At 35.7% G+C, this 20000-nt stretch overlaps 1 protein-coding gene across 1 annotated transcript in view; it reads right to left on the minus strand.

The window, feature by feature from the left end:
- LOC144973957 (uncharacterized) overlaps positions 1 to 20000 on the minus strand; it is a 58738-nt gene that overhangs the window by 22235 nt on the left and 16503 nt on the right. Inside the window, exons 2-4 of the mRNA XM_078916847.1 lie at positions 15378 to 15533; positions 5645 to 5750; positions 4061 to 4230 (exon numbers count right to left, since the gene is read on the minus strand). Of these exons, the coding sequence (XP_078772973.1) occupies positions 4061 to 4230; positions 5645 to 5750; positions 15378 to 15533 (432 nt within the window). The remainder of the gene's footprint in view (positions 1 to 4060; positions 4231 to 5644; positions 5751 to 15377; positions 15534 to 20000) is intronic.

Below are 20000 nucleotides of genomic sequence, written 5' to 3' on the forward strand. Positions count from 1 at the left end.
ATCCTACATGCACCATCAAAAAAAGGAGTGGATATTACAAGATATAAATGAAAAAGGCTAGCTGTCTAATTCTATTCTATATTTTCAAATTATAAAGGAAAGAACGCAGAAAAAAAATGCTATGAATTGGATTTAACCCCGAGTCATATGGGTTTATCATGGTTAGTGGATGACTTCTCTACCAAGTCATCAGGCCAACGAAGTAACTAAAATCTATAACATGAGACAGTAATAAATGCAAGATACTCCGACGACTTTTGCTAGATTTGACTCAGATCCAGCAACTAAATCAATTTTCGGATGACATAAGAAAGAGTTAGATGCGTCGGAAAAAAGCTTTGCAAAAAAAGAAACAAACATACCAAAAAATAAAAAATACAGATAAAAACAACAAAAATAACCCCCCCCCCCCCCAAAAAAAAAAACCCAACAAAACAGACAAAACAAAACAGTAAACAACAACACAAAACATCAAACGAGAAAAGAGGTACCGCGTCAGCCAGAAGCTACGAAGAGAAATGGATTCTTTTGGGAAAGGGAAGGATATAAAATAACGTATAAAATAGAAAACAGCCAACACTAAATGTTGTTCAATTCAAACCATAAATGTATAAGTACTACTTTAAGTTTGGATAAACCCTTAACCAGTTAACTGTCGTCCTGTGAAAAGACGTGTATTTAAAAATTTGGCCAGAAAACTCGACCTTCAAATATTGATCGATTTAAATGTGTAGCTATGAGGTCTTGTGTATGACACTCGCTTTCGGATCGGAAGGTCCTGGGTTCGAGCCTTCCTCGGCGCATAGTTGAGTCCTTGGAAAAGGCTCTTTACTCACATTCTCTCACCGTACTCAGGTGTAAAATGAGTACCTGGCCCTTAACAGCGTTGTCTCTGTCCGAAAAATTGTAATATCGCCTGACCGGCGTCATGTCCCGTCTTAACTGTTAAGTCTTGCTGTTGGCCAGGAACCCCTTGTAAAGCGCTTTGAGACATTTTAGTGGATTTTGCGCCATATAAAAGCTATTTTTTTCAAATGACCATCATCTTGGCAAGAGATTTTGCCTAGGTGATGGTCATTTAAATCGATCAATATTTGAAGGGCAAGTTTTCTGGCCAAATTTTTTAAATACATGTATTTTCTGAGTATAGCAGTTAACCATTGTAGGTTTGAAAGATCAGAGGCGGTCAGGGTACATAAAGGATGGTGTGATATCATAGTATGTTGTCGTAGGTAGGATTGAATAAACAATTGAAAAGCTTGAAATTTTGGATAATGGCAACCATCTCCATAGGGTGATATGATATAATGGTAACACAGTGATATATAGATATCATATAGGGATGATTTCATTTCTCACCTCTTTTCTTTACTATAAATAGAAAAGTCATAACATAGACATTTAAAAGCAACATGCATCACAATTAGATTTATAATGTATTTCAGAATAATCAATAACATTATATATCTTGATAATACTCTTCATAGGATATTACTTGGGAAATGATAATACGCTTCGCATTGTTACTCCCTACATTTTCTAATGGTATTGTTTACTTGATTCACAATACTCAATCAAAAAAAAATTCTATCTGATGAATCAAATTATAAAAACCTTAATATTCGGGGGGGGGGGGGGTAAATAAAGAACATAACAAACAAAACGAAACAAGCCAAATATAATGTTTTTAGACTTCAGTTATGATGATTATAATGAGAACGAAAAAAATTAAGATCTATTATGGATATCATTTTGGATGCTCAGATCATAATTTGTATAATGACATCGCTCAAATGCGCCATAACAACTGGTGCATAACAACCTATTCTTATCCACCGACAAGAACAGAGAGATCCTTAGAAGAAGACCAGAGACATAAGGAGAAAGGTGGAATTACAAGAATTATTTACTTTCCTTCCCAGCTCCCCCCTCTGTCCGGCAAAGAGACAAGCACAAAGAAACCTGTAGAAGATCCATGGATAAAGAGGATAGAAGAGGCTGGCCTAACCTGGAACAACATCGGTGTCCATGCAGCCGACACCGAAATGGAGGTCTTTAGTAGAGGCCTCATGCGCCCGATGGGTCGATGAGGATTAAGTAAGTAATAATTATACGTTGTCATAAAGTCATAACGAACGAGCACTTCAAAAGATATCTCTAGCTGTGAGTAGCCTTTGTCCTGTTTCTCTTCGTGACTATTCTGATTTTCAAGAAACAAGACTGTGTATCTATCAGAGGATGAAAGGCATTATTTTTGTAAAATGAAGATTGTACTTTTATGTTTGCACTAATACTGGCAAGGATAATATATCAAATTGAAAAAGTAAGGAGTAGGCACTGCTGTAAAATAAAAATCTGAAAATGTGTATATGAAACAGTGAGAGACAAAGCAAGAAAGAACAGGATAAGACAAAAAATACCCCCTCAGTCCCTCCTCCATCCAACCCCCCCCCCCCCCCCAAACATTCCTCGATTGGGGAAGACTGATTTTTTGGGGGATTTTTGGGTTGTATTTTTCATTCTTGCTTTGTCTGGCAATATTTCATATATACACTTTTTTCAAATCATTTAAGATTAAGAGGCGTATTGTTTGGAATTGTAATATGAGGAATGGGCAGCAAAGGATAAATATACAACATTCTAAATGCAATATCAAACTGTACAATTCTATTCAATAAGTTCTACAAAGCTTTATAATAACCATGCAAAGTATTTTTTGTAAATATTTTCGCACAACTATGGCCATACAGCAAATTACTCTACAATACATCTGCATGCCTCTAGAAATGGTTAAAGGTTTTCTTTTTACTTTTACTTCCTCTTTGTAATCACACCATGATCTTCCTCCTCCTATTTCTTCTCCTTCTCTTCCTCATCTCCCCCCCCCTTCCTCCTCCTCCTCCTCTTTCTTATTGTTCGTTATCATATCCCCTAACGACACAGATGATTGCACGCACAAACACAATCTTATTGAAAAGTGTTTTAAAGAAAAAAAAATGAATAAGATATAATAATTTAAAAAAGAAGAAAAAGAAAAAAGTTCACGAATCAGGGCGATTAAAAAGGCCATCAGTGGTGCAAATCGGCCATTAAATCCATTGGCACTTTATTTGTATATCAAATCTGTTTCTTTCTCGGTAATTCATACTGCTGTTTTCTGAAAAACACATTTTATAAAATTTGGGCTAGAAAACTCATCCTTCAAGTGAGTCCCAGTTTGAGATTTTTTGACAAGATGAGAGTCTTTTTAATCATTGGATTTTCAACGATTAGTTTTCTGGTCGATTTTTTTTTAATGTGCTGTTGTTTATTGAGAGTAGGGTAGCATAGGTTAGTGGCTGCGTTAGTGGTGTTCTTATAAACAAGAACATCGGCACGTATTTCGGTTTTATTGTTACATTGACGCTTGTTTTGTTTTTTAATTAAGAAACTTCTCCACCCGCCCCCCCCCCCCCCTCCCCCCACTCCCCTAATTATTTTTTATTTGTTTCTTTCAAGAGAAAGAAAGCGAAGACTCATACTCATCCTCTTCTTTTTCCTTTATATCCTCAATCTTCTCTAACTTTTCCGCCTCCTCTCCTTCCTTCTCCCCAACCTCCTCCACCTCCTCTTCTCTATTTTCTCCTCATTCTTCTATTTCATCTCCTTCTTGTTTAGCTTCCTCTTTGGCGTCGTCGGCATGGTCATCATCATCGTTATCATAATATCTTCTATCTCCCCCTATTCTTCCTCCTCCTATGCTCTCTCTTCTTCTTCTTCTTCTTCTTCTTCTTTCCTTCTTCTTCTTCTTCTTCTTCTTCTTCCTCTTCTTCTTCTTCTTCTTCTTCTTCTTCTTCTTCTTCTTCTTCTTCTTCTTCTTCTTCTTCTTCTTCTTCTTCTTCTTCTGAAATCAATTTATCTTAAACTATACCGCCCCCCACCCCCCACAATCACTATGCAACAATCACCAAAAAAAAAAAAAAGAAAAAAAAAAAAGAAAAAAAAAAAACGATTGTAAAAGCCATTTAGTTACAATTTTCTTTTCGTCTTCATTAAATTCAATAAGTCAAGGCTTGCTTACCTTTGTCCAAGGCAGGTATTGCTAGCGGGACGTTCCCATTCACGGCTGGCGGCGCTGCTTTAGACTGATTGGGAAGGTAAGTTTTTTGAGTTGCTCTTGAAGACTTTACAGATTCCGCCCAACAATCGGCGCTTTGTTTCTTTCTTTTTCGCAAGATACGATCTTGGCATCTTTACTTTTCCGCTTCGTTTCATACTTGATTTTATCCATGATTGTCTGAGATTAAAAACAAAACAGATGAAAAGATATATACGTATGTGTTCTATTCATGTATGCAAATTTATGCGGAGCATTTTGATATACATGGTTTCAGCGTGCACATTTGCAGGTCTGATATCCAAACGGAATTATGGGCTTGATTTAACACATTAATGTAATCGATACTATTTTCCTTGGTTTGGACTTGCATTAAAACAATGATTCCATAACAATTGGACTATCAGACCTGCTAAAAGGTATACGTCGACTTTTATATAAATAGAGAAAGTAGAAAAAGATAAAAAGCGAAAAGAAGAAGAATAAAGACCCGTAAAGTCTGAGAGCCCATTGAGCCGAATTTTTTTTACGATATCCAAAAGAGAAGTGAGGTTTTAAAGAAACCATTGCTTGTTGCCCATTAGAGAGTATGCTGGTATATCAAAAGCACAATCCGTCAAATACATATTGGTAAAATACAGTATGTGCATTGTTAATCAAAGAACATAGACTATTCTTTTTTAAAATGATGGAGCGGCCCATTGACTGTAGCCTCCCCCCCCTACCAAAAGAAACAAAACAAAACAAAACAAATACAAACACCCCCCCCCTCCAAAAAAAACAACAAAAAAAAGAAGAAAAAAACAACAAACGAAAACAAACAAACAAACGAACATTACTCATCGTACAGCCTTTATTAATTCTGTTGTAAATCGGTGTCTTTTGTCGTTTTCATGAAATGATCTTGATATCTTGATCTCGTTTCAAATTTAAATTCAAACGACCAAAAATGTGAACTTTTCTTTTCGTCTTTATTTTTTTTTAAAGTTGATTTCTGAACCTATATTAATTATCCGCAATTAAACAAATCTTAAACCTTATCCAAATCTCATATTCTTGACAATAGCATCTGAACTAACTTGACATAATTCTCTTATGAGACGACCAAAAAAATTGGTGCAAGTCCAAATCATAATACAAAACATATTAAAGGCAAGTTGTCTTGAAAAAGATGGAATCGTAGCTTTATACACATTGGCAATGGGAACAGGAAAAGTATTGATGCTATGCGTTTTGGTAAAATACTAGCAACATCCGTCAGCTGGATATACCGTACCAACACGTATGTGTAACTATAACGTTCATAGTTTATAGTCTGATTGCTTGAATTTAATTACAACAAATAATTAAAATGGCTTTCTAAAATCAATAACAAAGAGCTGAGTGACGTCAATTTCATTCCATCTAAAAACGTCTTAGCGTAAAATTTCAAGACCCGTGAAATAATATTATTATATGATCTTTAAAATTTATACAGGAAATAGAAATAATCAAGATGATGAAGATGGCATTAACAACAACGACAATGTTGATAATGGTGATACTTACGCATAACATGTGGCAAAGACGATGACAATGATAAGGATGAGGAACATAAACAAAGCGACAGCAGCTGATGCTATGACTGGGATTCTATCACTTATCGCGGCCACCCCTGGGGAATACAAAACAAAGGTAATTCTTTAGTGTTAAATGGAACATAGATTTGGACTTTATCCCGCATTTTGTTAGGTTAACCGGACAGTAAGTTTTTTGGCATCCTTTGGATTGGACGCTAGTCCATCACATCTAAAACACACAGTTACCAATCACTGCCCTGTCGTGGTCTGAGCAAAAAAAAAAAACCAAACAAAACAAAACAACAAAACAACAAACCCACACATTACAAAATTTTCAGCCAGATAATTCGGCCTTCAATTATCGATCGATTAAAACGAACCTTACCTTGTCAAAGACTATCAAACCTGGGATTCCAGAAGTCCCAATTCATGTTATGAGTTTGGGTAATATACTCACAACATCCACCAGCCGAATAAGACGTAGCGACACACACACAACTATGTGTAACCTTGAACGTCTATAGTCTGATTGATATAATTCAGTGATAACTAATAACCTAAACGGCTGTCTAAAAACAATAACAAAGAGCTGAGTGACGTCAATTTCGTTCCATCTGTATGTGACAAATCATCTCAAATCGGTATCATGTCGGGGTGAACCTGAATATAATATATTACCCTTAATGTCAACTTAAAAGGTTAAATAAAAATAAATACCTTCATTAGGAAAAAAGAGTTTCTTAACCTCCTTTAACCAGTTAACTGTAGTACTCTGGAATAACATGTATTTAAAAATTTGGCCAGAAAACTCGTACTTTAAATATCGATCGATTTCAATGAGCCTTGTCTTGGCGAAAACTCTCAAACCTTGGACCTCGCGAAGTCCCGTGTTTGAGTTTGAGAGTTTTTGCCAAGATGAGGGTCATTTAAATCGATCGATAAATGAAGGATGAGTTTGCTTTTTTGACCAAATCTTTAAATAGGTGTTCTTTTTTAGAGTACGGCAATTAACTGGTTAAAAAACCATTTAAAAATCCTAATTCTCATCAATTTGAACTAAATTCGCTTCATCCAATTCATTCCGAAAAAATAATTACCAGATTTACAATGTGAGTCACATATTCGCCAACGAAATTATCTGATTTCCTAGTTAGTAATAAAGGGCAAAGGCATTTAGATTTTGATTATTTATATAAAAAGCCGCCCCAAATTTAAATGAAAAATCATATTAAACAGTTCACGGATAGTTGACAATTCAAATCATAATGTCATGAAATAAACATTTTTTGTTTGATTTTTCTTTTCTTCAGACACAAACTCTCAATACCTTAGAGGGAGTAGATATCGTAAAAACGATATATTTCTATTTTTATGACCTGACGGTCCCAATACAGAAATGAATGCACCCATACCATTATGCATTGACAAAGATTTAATATTACATATATATTCACCTTTACTGACAACTGAGATATATGTTATATAAGGGATACAAACTTTGCCAGAAGATCTAACGGATCATCATTTATTTTGTTTATTTCATTCATTTCATAAAGAGGAGCCCGAAACTTTCCCGTTCTTTTGTCTGAAGATACCACGTAATGTTTAACATATCAGTCTAATATCTATTGCCTGTAAGAGTCAAATATTGGGGAGGGAGGTGGGAAGAAAAAGAAATATTTAAGGAGTTAAACAACATCGTATATATTGGATAATTTTTCACAGAAAATGCAAGAAGTAAGGCGGAAATAAAAAGGACTGGGGATGGCCGTGAAATAAGTCTTACACCAAGACGCCGACTTTACAAGTGTTAGGCCTGGTTAACATTTTTTTGTGTGGTTGTAAAACTTAGACATTGCCAACTAACTGGTCTTGAAAACAGAATTGGAGCATTTGAAATGTGGCTGTACAGGATAATTACAAAAGCATTTTGCAAAGTATGGAATAGCCTCCCAGCTGAAATGGCTGAAAATGGTTGCCAACATGCCTTCACGCGGTTGCTAGAGTTCATATCGTGACTTTTTAATCTATGTACTTTTTATTAGTATTATGTGCAGAGTTTTAACAAGTTTACAATGTACTCGTAATACCCTACAAACTGTGTAGTGATCCTCGACATTATTGGAGGTTTCCACAGGAAGAAGAAAAAGAAGAAGAAGAAGAAGAAGAAGAAGAAGAAGAAGAAGAAGAAGAAGAAGAAGAAGAAGAAGAAGAAGAAGAAGAAGAAGAAGAAGAAGAAGAAGAAGAAGAAGAAGAAGAAGAAGAAGAAGAAGAAGAAGAAGAGAAGAAGAGAAGAAGAAGAAGAAGAAGAAGAAGAAGAAGAAGAAGAAGAAGAAGAAGAAAGAAGAAGAAGAGAAGAAGAAGAAGAAAGAAGAAGAAGAAGAAGAAGAAGAGAAAACAAATAAATAAATCTTAGAGACACCCAACATAACACAGACAGAACTCTTGAAAAACCATTCAGCAAAGAAAACTCGCATACAACGTCATAGTAACGATCCAAAAGAAAATACTGGAATGGAAAGGAAAAGTAAAGCGAGTTAGAGGAAGAAAGCGGAAAAGCTGTCAACAAAATATCTAAGAGGTGGCATCAATGAAGATCAACGAGTGATGCGAATTTATATATATATATATATATATATATATATATATATATATATATATATATATATATATATATATATATATACACATATATAAAGAGAGAGAGAGAGAGAGAGAGACAAGAGAGGAGAGAGGAGAGAGAGAGGGAGGAGAGAGAGAGGAGAGGAGAGGAGAGAGAGAGAGAGAGACAGAGAGAGACAGAGAGGGGGGGGGGGGGAAGAAAGGTATGGGAGACCATAGGATCCAACCCCTGGAAAGAGCAGGAAACCAGATGATGATGAAGTAAAGCAATGATATTTTGATATATGTTGATTGCGGTTTGTGTTTGTTTTAATTTGCTATTGTTTGCTTTATCTACTCTTTGTAATCCAGAAGCCAGTTTCAACTAATATCACAAGAGAATAACTTCGCATATATTATACGGGAAGTCCATAAAGTCTTTCCCTGATTTCAAAGACGTATTATTCTAAATCCATTATAGATATTTGCATGTGCTTTTCATCATCTTCTCAGAAAAAAAACATACATTTATTATACTCAATAGTCATTGATCTACATAAGATCAAACTTAGCGAAATCAATATGAACTTAAAAGACGTCATTTTTCTTTCCTTCTATTTCAAAACCACACAAAGAAAAATCCATTCGAGTTATAAGACCATCCTTCTTTATCGGGAGAACTATTACTGTAAATATATATTTAGATATGTTAGAATGTTTTACTGTATCCCAAGTTCATGAATATTAGCCATTGATAATTTAAGTGTACTTGTAACATGGTGCTTCTCCACATTAGAGAGAGGCCATTTGCGAATATCTAAAGGACATTTTCCAGACTGGTGGATTGGAAGAGATGAACCAAGGCCCTCTATATAGGAGGCCTTGGATGAACTCGATTGCCTGGCCGCCTGAGTCACCAGGCATTTCTCCGTTTGACTCTTTCCTGTACGGCTACATCAGAGCCATTGTATACTCAGCCCCAACACCAGATGCTGGAACGCTTATCATGAAAATTAGACTTGTTGTTGAGTCTATCACGTCATAAAAATCTACAAAACACATAGAGAACTCGAAAATAGGTTGAACTTGCTTGAAGGTAGCCATGGCAACCAAACTTAGGCACAGGGTAGCCATCTTGGAATAATAATACATGGAAGGTAAGCGGCTTCGTTCGCGCAGTCGCAAAGTTGATGCCAGTGGGCGGAGCTTAGCCGCCATATTGAAAAGCCCAGGAAACGATTGTTTATCATGCATAGAAACTATAGACTTGAGTGATGGAAATCATCTTGTGTTGCCGATTAAAACACTCACTTACTAAGGGAATTTAGTCATTATGATGTTGTAAAATACCTTGCAAAGGCAATATTAATTAAATTATTTTCTTCGTTCAATTCTGAAGCCAAAGTACTATCACTACGCACGGTTCGATTTGCTTTGCTTGTTGGTTATGACATGAATATAAGGAAAAAGGGAGGAGTATGAGTATGAGTAAACACTTGTAAAATATCAAGCAACCGCACAGAAAGTAATGGAAGTGCAAGCTCGAATTAAAGATATCGAAAAATAAGAAGTGGATCCGGTCGGAATCGAACCTGCGTGCCACGAGACGGCATATTTCGCTTGGCCAAGAAGAGAGAACAGCAAGTAGACCATTCGGTCATCCGCTACCAATCTTTACTTGTTACTGGTCACAGTGGCTCAGTTGGTTAGAACGTTGGCTTCGTAACCAGGAGGTCTGGGGTTCGGTTCCCGGCCGCGTCATACTCCTCAAAAGCAGAAAACCCCACATGAACCCAACCACAACCGAGCTATTTCGGTCAAGGACAAGTGCAGAAAGCAGACGTTACAAAAGATAAGGGGATAAAAGTAGAAGAAAGCATACATCTCCTGCAAGAATGCAGGAGGCCTTCCCAACCACCCACCACTTTTAGCTGACTCTTACAGCACAAAGTTTCGGGGTAGGAATCACATTTAAAACCAGGCCACCACTACACGACCACAATTCTTAATCCTTTCACAGCTAGATTAGATTTCACGTCAAATATGAGTCGATCCTGTACAGTTTTCATCACAGATTAGTCTAAAGCGCGCTCGAGTCGCATCACATGGACTATTTCTAGGTGAAACTGCATAAGTCAGTCATGTATAGACAAACGTACGTTAGGTTTTGGTTCGGTTCAACTCAAACCTAGCCATGAAAGGGTTAATGGTGACAACTTAAAATGTGGACGTACCACTGCAGCTATAGCAGTAGTAGAGTGAGCTACCCAATTGCTGCTGGGTGGACAGGGGGAACCGGATAAAAATTCTGGCTGCAAAGGGACTCGAACCCGAGACCTTTGGCGTGACAGTCCAATGCTCTACCAACTGAACTAACGGGAGCCCCGCTACTAGAGCTATGAATTACCATAATTCATCAAAAATTAAGTCACAAAATTCTATTTACATTTTATATTTATTTGTGTAAAGTGACAAAAAAAGAGACATTATTACACAAAATATCATGGTCACACAAAAAGGTTCATTGTTTGATCATAATTCACTAAGATTTCAAAATAAAACAAAAATCCCAGCAATTTCATTACTAGTTCATCATTAATAGTTATTACAGAAGTCTGTCATGGCGAGACTGGATTTTACGTCATTCATCATTCAATCCTCTACAGTTCAGAAATTAGCCCCTGTGATGCGACTCGAGCCCTCCGGGTGCTCGAGGTGAAAGTTGTGGCGGATGAAATGATGTTTGACGTGAAATCCAGCCTAGCCAGGAAAGGGTTATACACAAACATTTTTGCCTCCTTAAAAAAATCACACAAGTTAATAGCGACATTGTTACTGCCCTGTAAATAAAATGAATTTGTTAAGAACTTGACGGCTTTTACACATTAGCTTCTTTTTCAATTGTTCACTGTACAGTTTACCAGCATAGAAATACCTGACCTGAATATATTTCTCAGCTATTGCTTTTAGTAGAAGAATCAAATGATTCTCAGTCCCCTCATGATCAAACATATGAGAATGAAATAATGTAGAAAAAACGGGTTTATTGACGAAAGACTTCATCATGAAGTTCATGATGCTTAGCAAAAGCTTAAGGCAATCATATCGATTGAAATGAAAATGATCTTGACCTACAGTTGCAACATATATTCTGACGATAATAAGATAATTATCAATTAAATTCCGCTTTTCAGAAATTAAACAGACATCAATAACTCCACTAGAAGGAATTTGCAACCCCCCTTTGTTCTTAACATCCACTGATCATCGCGATTCGGATTTCCACCGATGAGTGAATCACCGTAACTATGGCCGTAACGAAGGAATGTTTTGGTCTACCCAATATGGCGGAAGCGGCCAACGGTTGGCTTCAGTATTATGACGTCATCCTCCTTCCATCTATTTTTATTCCAAGGTAGCCATCGTTAACTTATGGCCTGACACAAGAACACATTAGGACTTATAGTTTGACGTTATTTTTCAGGTTTTTGCACCGTCTAGTAAGTTGACGTTAGTAAAGCTCAGGGGAACAAGTGATTCCATGGGTTGACCTATTGAATACAACTCACAATTTGTTTTCTTTTGTGGCCAAAGACTTGTCTTTTGACGTCAGGCTATAGATAGTATGCGCTTGGCCAAGAAGCTCGCAACATTTCCATCCGGAAGTATAACGGACCGGCAAAAAAAAAAAAAAAAAACTATGTGTAACCTTGAACGTTTATAGTCTGGTTAATACAGTTTAGTGAGAATTACTCATAAACGCGAATGGCAAAATAGCGACAAAAAAAAAAGACCTGAGTGACGTCAACTTCATTTTATCTATAGCTTTACGATGGCTACGGGCACAGTGAGTAAAAGATAATGGTGAACAAAATGTAGAGCATTATGTATTGTTCTTTTTAAACAGGAAACGACAGTGTGGACACCCTGCATATACTTATTTTAATCATTTGCTAGCTGCTAGTCGAATAGATGACTGAAAAGCATACACCATCATAAAATGCTAAAAGAAAAACCGCACAAAAGAAACATTATCTCTGCTTTAAATGCTTGGTATAAAACGTTGGGCTATGGTCGTCAATAAAAACCCTTTTAAGCAACACTGTGTCTACTTTGTGACTGAAGTTATGGCAGTAACAAGCCTTAGGCGATGCTATCAGTGCTTGTCAATCGTATTACTAAATTTTAGGCTCAAATGAGGTGTCAAGTAATTATCTAAGAGATCAAATTTTATTTTGAAATAAACACGTAGGAAACTTGTAGCACGTCTGACCAGTAATCAGGAGATCTGAGGTTCGAGGCAGGCTGATTTTTTAAAGAAGATTTTTCTTCTATTTTTCTTTCTGCTTTATCTGGCACTGCTTCATACATACAAACTTTTTTCAAATTTTTAACCTGGAAATCAATAAAATCGATGTCTATGAGAATTTAATTGTGAATGCTTCAACACAACGCATTTTAAGACTGTCTACACTGGAACAGGCCCAGTTGGTTGACGTGGACTACTTTTATTTCAATACAGGAAGTACAAAATGCTGATTACTTATAGATAGAATGAAGTTGACGTCACACTATTTGTTATTGTTTTTTTTTTTAATTTGTTTTGCCATCCCCGTTTTTTTAGTAATTCTCACTAAACTGTATTGACCAGGCTATAAACGTTCAAGGTTACACATAGTTTTGTGCGTTGGTTCGTTATATTTCCGGATGGTAATGTTGTGAGCTTCTGAGCCAAGCGCATACTATCTTTTAAAATTTTACTTTTCTCTTATATATTAGCGTGGGTTTGTCCAATAGTTTGATGTTTAAATGTATTTTTTGTCCACATCAGCGAGCACCGGAGGTAGCTTGTCCGCCTAAATGAACTTGACTTGAAGATATTTGGTATTCATGAATTAAGTAAATCATGTAAGACTAACATTGATCTGTTGACTTGTATCACTGAGTTTATAACATTCTTATTCAGGCTATAGAATGTATAGATATTAAAATGCCATTAACATCAAAATGTCTTATTTACAAGTAGCAGGTGTGTGTGTGTGTGTGTGTGTGTGTGTGTGTGATTGTGTGTGTATGTGTGTGTGTGTGGGTGGGTGGGTATATATGTGTTTATGACAGTGATTCCCTACAACAATACGGGCAACACACTGAGGCCATTAAAATAAAACAGAATTTATGTGTTATGGACCTTCCAAATTTCGAGGGAGAAGTATAAAACCACACTGATGGCCACACAAAAGGCCAGGAGGAGGAGAGAGAGGTTTGCCTCTCACTTGACCAAAATAATATTGAAATTACGTAGCTCACATTTCATTTTGCATTCATTGCAAATCGACGTTAAAAAATCTTTTAAATGTCCTTTAATAAAAACAAAAAGTGACAAGATACTACTAGTAGATAAAAATATGTAATATATTTTCTCACATCAATGCCTACCCTTACAATGCTGTTCCAGTTTCTTGCTTATTCGGGGTCAAACTGTCAATATCATTAAAATTAACTCATTAAAACGTCGGTCTTGAAGATGCAAGAAACTGAAACAGCATTGTAGGCCTTAAAATGAGGTTAGAAAATACAATTGTTTTAACGCTCCCGTAAATTATAGTCGAGCGCCAAAATATTAGTTACACGCTTCATTCAACCACTCACGAAATTTATTCGGACAAAAAGACAACATTTTCTCCCCTCAACATCTTGTTCAAATGAATTCAATCAAAATATTTTCTGGCCTCTTTGTCAACTCTGTACGGGTGGATTGATAGGTCTAAGTAAATCTGGAGGAGATTCCTCTGCGATAAATTTAAGTGATACGAGTATCAACAGGGGAGCTAGTGTGGTCTTTCTCGTCCGAATAATGACGTTGACTTCGTTTATATAAAAGACAGTTATCGATATAACTACTATATTACAGAATTTTAGAAAATCAGTGCCATAATGATTTGACTTTGGATGGAAGATACGAACCTGATGTAATCGTTAAGGACATTTGCTCACGTGAGGGGCACAGTATCCATTTCACATTCATTCCGTGCAAACAACATTAAATAATCAATAATAAATCAGAAGAAATTTTTAGTATTCAAAATATAAACAGGAAAATGATCATGTTAATTAATATATTCCTCGGCGTTTAAAGCTCACATAAAAAAAAAAACAAAAAAAAAAAAACAGAATAATAATTAACAATACAAGACCGGAACTTTTGTGAGCACAATTTTCAAAAACTAATCTGAAACTGAAAATCAGCATGATGTGCGGCGATGTGCCCCCTAGTTGTACAACACTCGCCTTCGGACCATATGGTCCAGAACATGAGTCCCGCTCGTAGCGGCGCATGTTTGAGTACTTGAAAGAGGCTCTTTACTCACATCCTGTCGCAGTACCCGGGTGTAAAATTAGTACCTGATCTTTAACAGCGTGGTCTCTGTCCGAAAAAAAAATGGTAATACCGCCTAAAAGGCGAAATGTCTCGTTCTATGAGGTTAATGTGTTTAATGTTGCTGTTGACTAGAGACCTCTTGTTGAGCGCTTTGAGAACGTTTAGTGGATCTTGCGCTATATAAAGGCTCGTTTTCTATAACAATGTGTACGAGCCTATGAAAGAATAAAATAATGCTTTAACTTAGTAATTTTGTCACATCGATTTTGTAATCAAGGACAATGTCAATGATTTCTCTCTCATTTCGTTAAGTAACAATTCTGATTTTGAAAGCTTTAACGGGAGCTTGAAATGTACACCATGTCGTGTATTTTGGACTGAGAAAATCAGGAGTCGAATTAAGAAATAGAGTGGTTCTGGTATGTCGTCTTGTGGTATAACACTCCCCTTTGGACAGGAAGGTCCAAGTTTCGAGTCCCACATTGAGCGGAGTATAGTCGAGTCCTTAGGAATAGGCTCTTTTTTCACATTCTCTAAACCCTATTGGGTGAAAATTGTGTACCTGACCGTTGTCCAGTCTCAGACGAAAAAAATTGTAAATCGCTTAACAGGCTTCACGTTTCGTCCTACATATCAAGAGTTGTCGTTGGCTAGGGACTCCTTGTAAAGCATTTTGAGTACGTTTAGTGAATATAATGCTATATAAATGCTCAGTTTTCACTTTGGTTTTGTTTTTCCTCACCTGGCAGGACTAGGGCCATCAATCCCAATGAGGTTGTACTGAAAACACACTTGAACGTGTCCATGTTTGTTGCTTTTCTTGTAAAACCGACCCAAAGGAATTCCTCTGGCTGGTTATTCCGAAATGAGGAGTCACCACAAGGGCTGATTACGACCACTGTGAATAGAAAAATATATTACATACATGAGTGACAAATAGGGAAAGAAAAGTCGTGACGTCATACCTTCTACATTTCCGGTTCCAAAACCCTTGGAAGTGTGTATGTAACCAGTCCATCGGAGGACGAATAATGAAGAGGTTACATATTATTGAATCATAAGGTGGCATAACTGGTTTAGTAGAAGGATGTGTAGGCATAGTCTAGGCATTACGGGACGTAAAAGAGCGAGGATGGATGATCTTTATTGACCGCGAGCATATATTATTTAGACTAGAAAATAAGATGACATCAATCTGAAATCAGAAGATCAATTACACAAAGTATGTATCCAGTCTTCCGGAGTGTGTTTTTATCCTTTTAATGAGATTGGTACCAGCTTTTCTGACATCACACGTTTTTTCTGCTTTGCATCATTCTGTTTCTTAAACACCTTTTCAGAGTTTAATTAAATTTAATTTGATTATTTCTGGGTTCCCCTTTATCAACAAAACACATTACTCATTCGTCTTCGGTATTTTTCTTGTTTATCGTATTTTGTTGAGAAAGGGGAAACCCGAAACGTCCACATTGTCTGTCTGTGTAAACATAACAAAAAATGAATATATATATATATATATATATATATATATATATATATATATTATGTGTGTGTGTATGTGTTTGTGTGTATTTATGAACATTTATATAATTCTAAAAGTTCCTAGTTCTATAGATAGATCGAAGTTGACGTCACTCATGTCTTTGTTATTGTTTTTAGCCAGACTTTTTTTTATGAATAGTTCTCACTAAACTGTATTAATGAGACTATGAACGTTCAATGTTACACATTATTTTGTGTGTTGGGTCGGGTTTTTTTTTCAGCTGGCGAAAGTTGTGAGATTTTTGTCTGAGCAGCGCAAAGCATCAATAGAAGTTATTATCTTTAACTTTCCCTTTTTGCGTTCGTTTGTCAGCACCGTTTGCACCGGGTACATTTTAAAACGAAGGGTTGTCAAGCAAAGCGAAGTGGGCCCCATGTCTGAAATATATATATATATGAGCCAAGGTCAAAAGGTGCCCGCCTGATACCAGTGTTAAGAAAATTTAATTTTTACTTAATTATGGGCTGTTTTCATTGGGTTAATACTTGTAATCAATTGATAATATGAAGAAGAGATAAAATGAGATAGCTATACATACTCTGTTCAACAGAATATGAAATAAACAACTTGAAAGTCAAATTTGAATGCTGTTAGGCATGTGCTTAAAACGAGGTCAACGCATCACCTTTTTAGAAATCATGTAGAAATTAAATGTGATGTTTTAGCTCACGTGATTGAAATATGACTAATAGTATAAAGTCAAAATTTGCTTTTAAACGCAATTGCAGTGTATTACATATCTGATTAAGTTTCATATAGAGTTCTTAAAAAGTTGGTGTTGCCTGTGACCTTTGGTGTCATCAAACACAGCACAATACTAAGACTTGACACGAAACTTTAAAGCTCATGTTTAATGTTTATAAAATGTTTTATTATGAGAAAAAAGCATAGATTTACTATCTGAATTCAAATCTTGGAGTAAATGTATACCGTTTTGCCGATATTGAGGTTTATTGGTTTTGGCGTCATTTGTCACAAGCAACACGGCATGCGTGGACACGTGGAAGTTTGTTTCGTTAAATGGCGATTCGCAATTTTGATCCACCCTTCTTACCAGTCTTTGAAGTGCAGAACTTTCATTTGCCTTTCCAGCGTGGCTCCAGGCACAAAAGGTAAGTTGAACTTTGGTGTCATCGCTATTTTACATTGTCACAAGCAACACTTGATATTGGATATTACAAAGTGCCACCAAAAAATTATGTTTTCAGCTGTTATTCTATTTACAAATATGATATTATGACATCTCACATAAGACTGATTTTGACACAATTAATTATTTCCTTGTAATTCTAATTTTTTTTATGTTTCAGGGTTGTATCAATCAAGAAAAAGACAAAACTCAAGCTTTTGACGAATCCAGATAAAAGAAGGGTTGTCAGAAATTTGATTTGATTTACTATTAACAAACTAAATTACTACAAACTAGCAGATTTGAGCAGTAGGGCGGATGTTACGGTATGGTTACATGAATTCATTACCATGGCTGATATTTATCTAATGTTTGTGTGACTTCTGGTACTTTTTGTGACCATTGGTGTCATTGGTTAAAATGTCACAGGTGACACTTAAGTTTGAAGTTTCTAATGTATTTCTGTTTTCATGTTCTTCAAAGCTTTAAATGTCATTGAATTACATTTTAACAGGCTATATTACATGTGTTCAGTTGCTATTCTTGATTTATTGAGGCAAAATTGCGTTCTTGCGCCGATTTTGACCAAAGTAATAGCAACAATGGTATTACTAATATCTAGGCATATTTCCAATTTGAAAGTATTTAGTTTCTTAAAATATTATTGAATTTCATTTAAGAGTAGGTTCTTGTGCTTTTTTGACTGAAAATAATGATATATTATGGACGAAAGTGTGATTTGGTGTTGCTTGTGACATAAGCAATGGTGTCACCGGTCTTATGTCACAAGTCACATTCAGATGCTCTAATTTTCATGTATATTTCTATTTTTGAAGTCTTTTGTTTCTGAAATATTATTAAATTCCATATTTAACTGTGGTTATTACACTGGTTTGACTGAAATTAATGATATATTGTCGAAATTGCAATTTAGTATTGCTTGTGACATAAGTAATGGTGTCATCGGTCTAATGTCACAAGTGACACAATGTCGCGAAATCAGATATGCTTTGGTCACATTATTTCCCAACATTTTATTCCAAAAGTTTATGAACATTGCTGGTAATAAGCATATGCAATATTGTTGTTGTTAATGCACAAACATTTTTATGAAATAATATATTTGCATTCTATGTTGCTTGTGACCGATGACACCAAAAAGTAACATTTTCTCCAATAGTTGGTAATATTATTGTACTATGATTGTTGTTGATTTTGTCTTTTTGTCTATAACTTACTAAATAAAGTTTGATACTCAACAAAAATCATTTGGTTATTGAGTTTTTTGTCTCATTTTGGTGTCACGGGTCACAGGTGACACCAGCAACCTATAGGTATTGTTGACGATATTATGCTGCGTTAGACCTTAAAGTTATCTAAAGGGCCTTTGATTCATGAAGTACAGGGTTTTTTCTACACATATAGAAACATGAATGGACTATTATGTCACTTTTATTTTGAGAAAAAAAATTGGCACCTTTTGACCTTGGCTCATATATATATATATATATATATATATATATATATATATATATATATATATATATATATATATATATATATATATATATATATATATATATCCGTGATTGGCTCTGTTTGCAGGCAATTGATGTCCTGGTTCAATGATAAACCGTGATAAAGAGATCCTCTATAAATACCATCGTCATTTTTCCTGATTTAACCAGTTGACTGCCGTGATCTGGAAAAAACAAGTATTAAAAAATTTGGCCAGAAAACTCGCCCTTCAAATATCAATCGATTTAAATGACCTTCGTCTTGGAAAAAAAAACCTCTCAAACCTGGGACCTCGCGAAGTCCAGTGCAATTCGGGTTTCTAAAAGAAGACTTTACATTCCTTGCGATTCTTTCTAAATGTTTCTATCTGTCTTTAACTCACTCAACCCTAACGCCGACGATATCCGTAGCTTACTCGGGTTACTATTACCCCATGGCTATTTATTACATTTTTCTTAGACAAATTATAGGAGTAGTATCAAAGCTATTTTGTTTAGTTTTTACCTGTTAATGGTAGTTGAATAAAACTATGTATCTACATGCTAACTTTTTAATACATTTTCCCCAATTTTGAACAGTAGCAAAAATCTCTAGGATTTAGTGAGTTAGCCGGCATCAATCATGCTCTATTTTTCATGGTTTTAAAATTCACATAATTGCTATCATTTACTTTCTTTTTTTTTTCTTCTTCTAAAATCCATTGTAAACTACTACTCGATACTGATTGCAACTGGTGAGCCAGAAATATCACAATGCCTTGAAAAGGTCGTCTTACTACCTATTTAATTAGAAGTTGTCGTTTGTTTGGTTCCTACTTCACAGGAACAATATTGAAACGGGATATTTAACACACCGAACATTATAATCTACGTTTTACGAGGTTTAAATTATCATCAATCTTACACAGGGTGGGATAAGTTAAGATAATAAAATCGTGTTAAGGCGGTCTGCTTGGCTGACCAAGCGTTGAGGAATGGGTGTGTGGGACTTCGCCTATAAGCCTTCTTATATCTTTTTGTTATGAGTCAAAGGTGGGTGATAGTGTTAAAAGAAAGAAAGAAAGAAAAAAAGATGAAGGCTTTTGCAGGTAATAATATATACTGCAGTGATAAGTCTTTATGACGTCACATCGACTTTAACAATTAATAATTACGTTATGTGTTATTGGGTGTGAG

Source organism: Berghia stephanieae, chromosome 5 (genome assembly GCF_034508935.2).
Source record: "Berghia stephanieae isolate SIO BIC M18660-M18661 chromosome 5, UCSD_Bste_1.3, whole genome shotgun sequence".
NCBI classification, from domain to species: domain Eukaryota; kingdom Metazoa; phylum Mollusca; class Gastropoda; order Nudibranchia; family Aeolidiidae; genus Berghia; species Berghia stephanieae.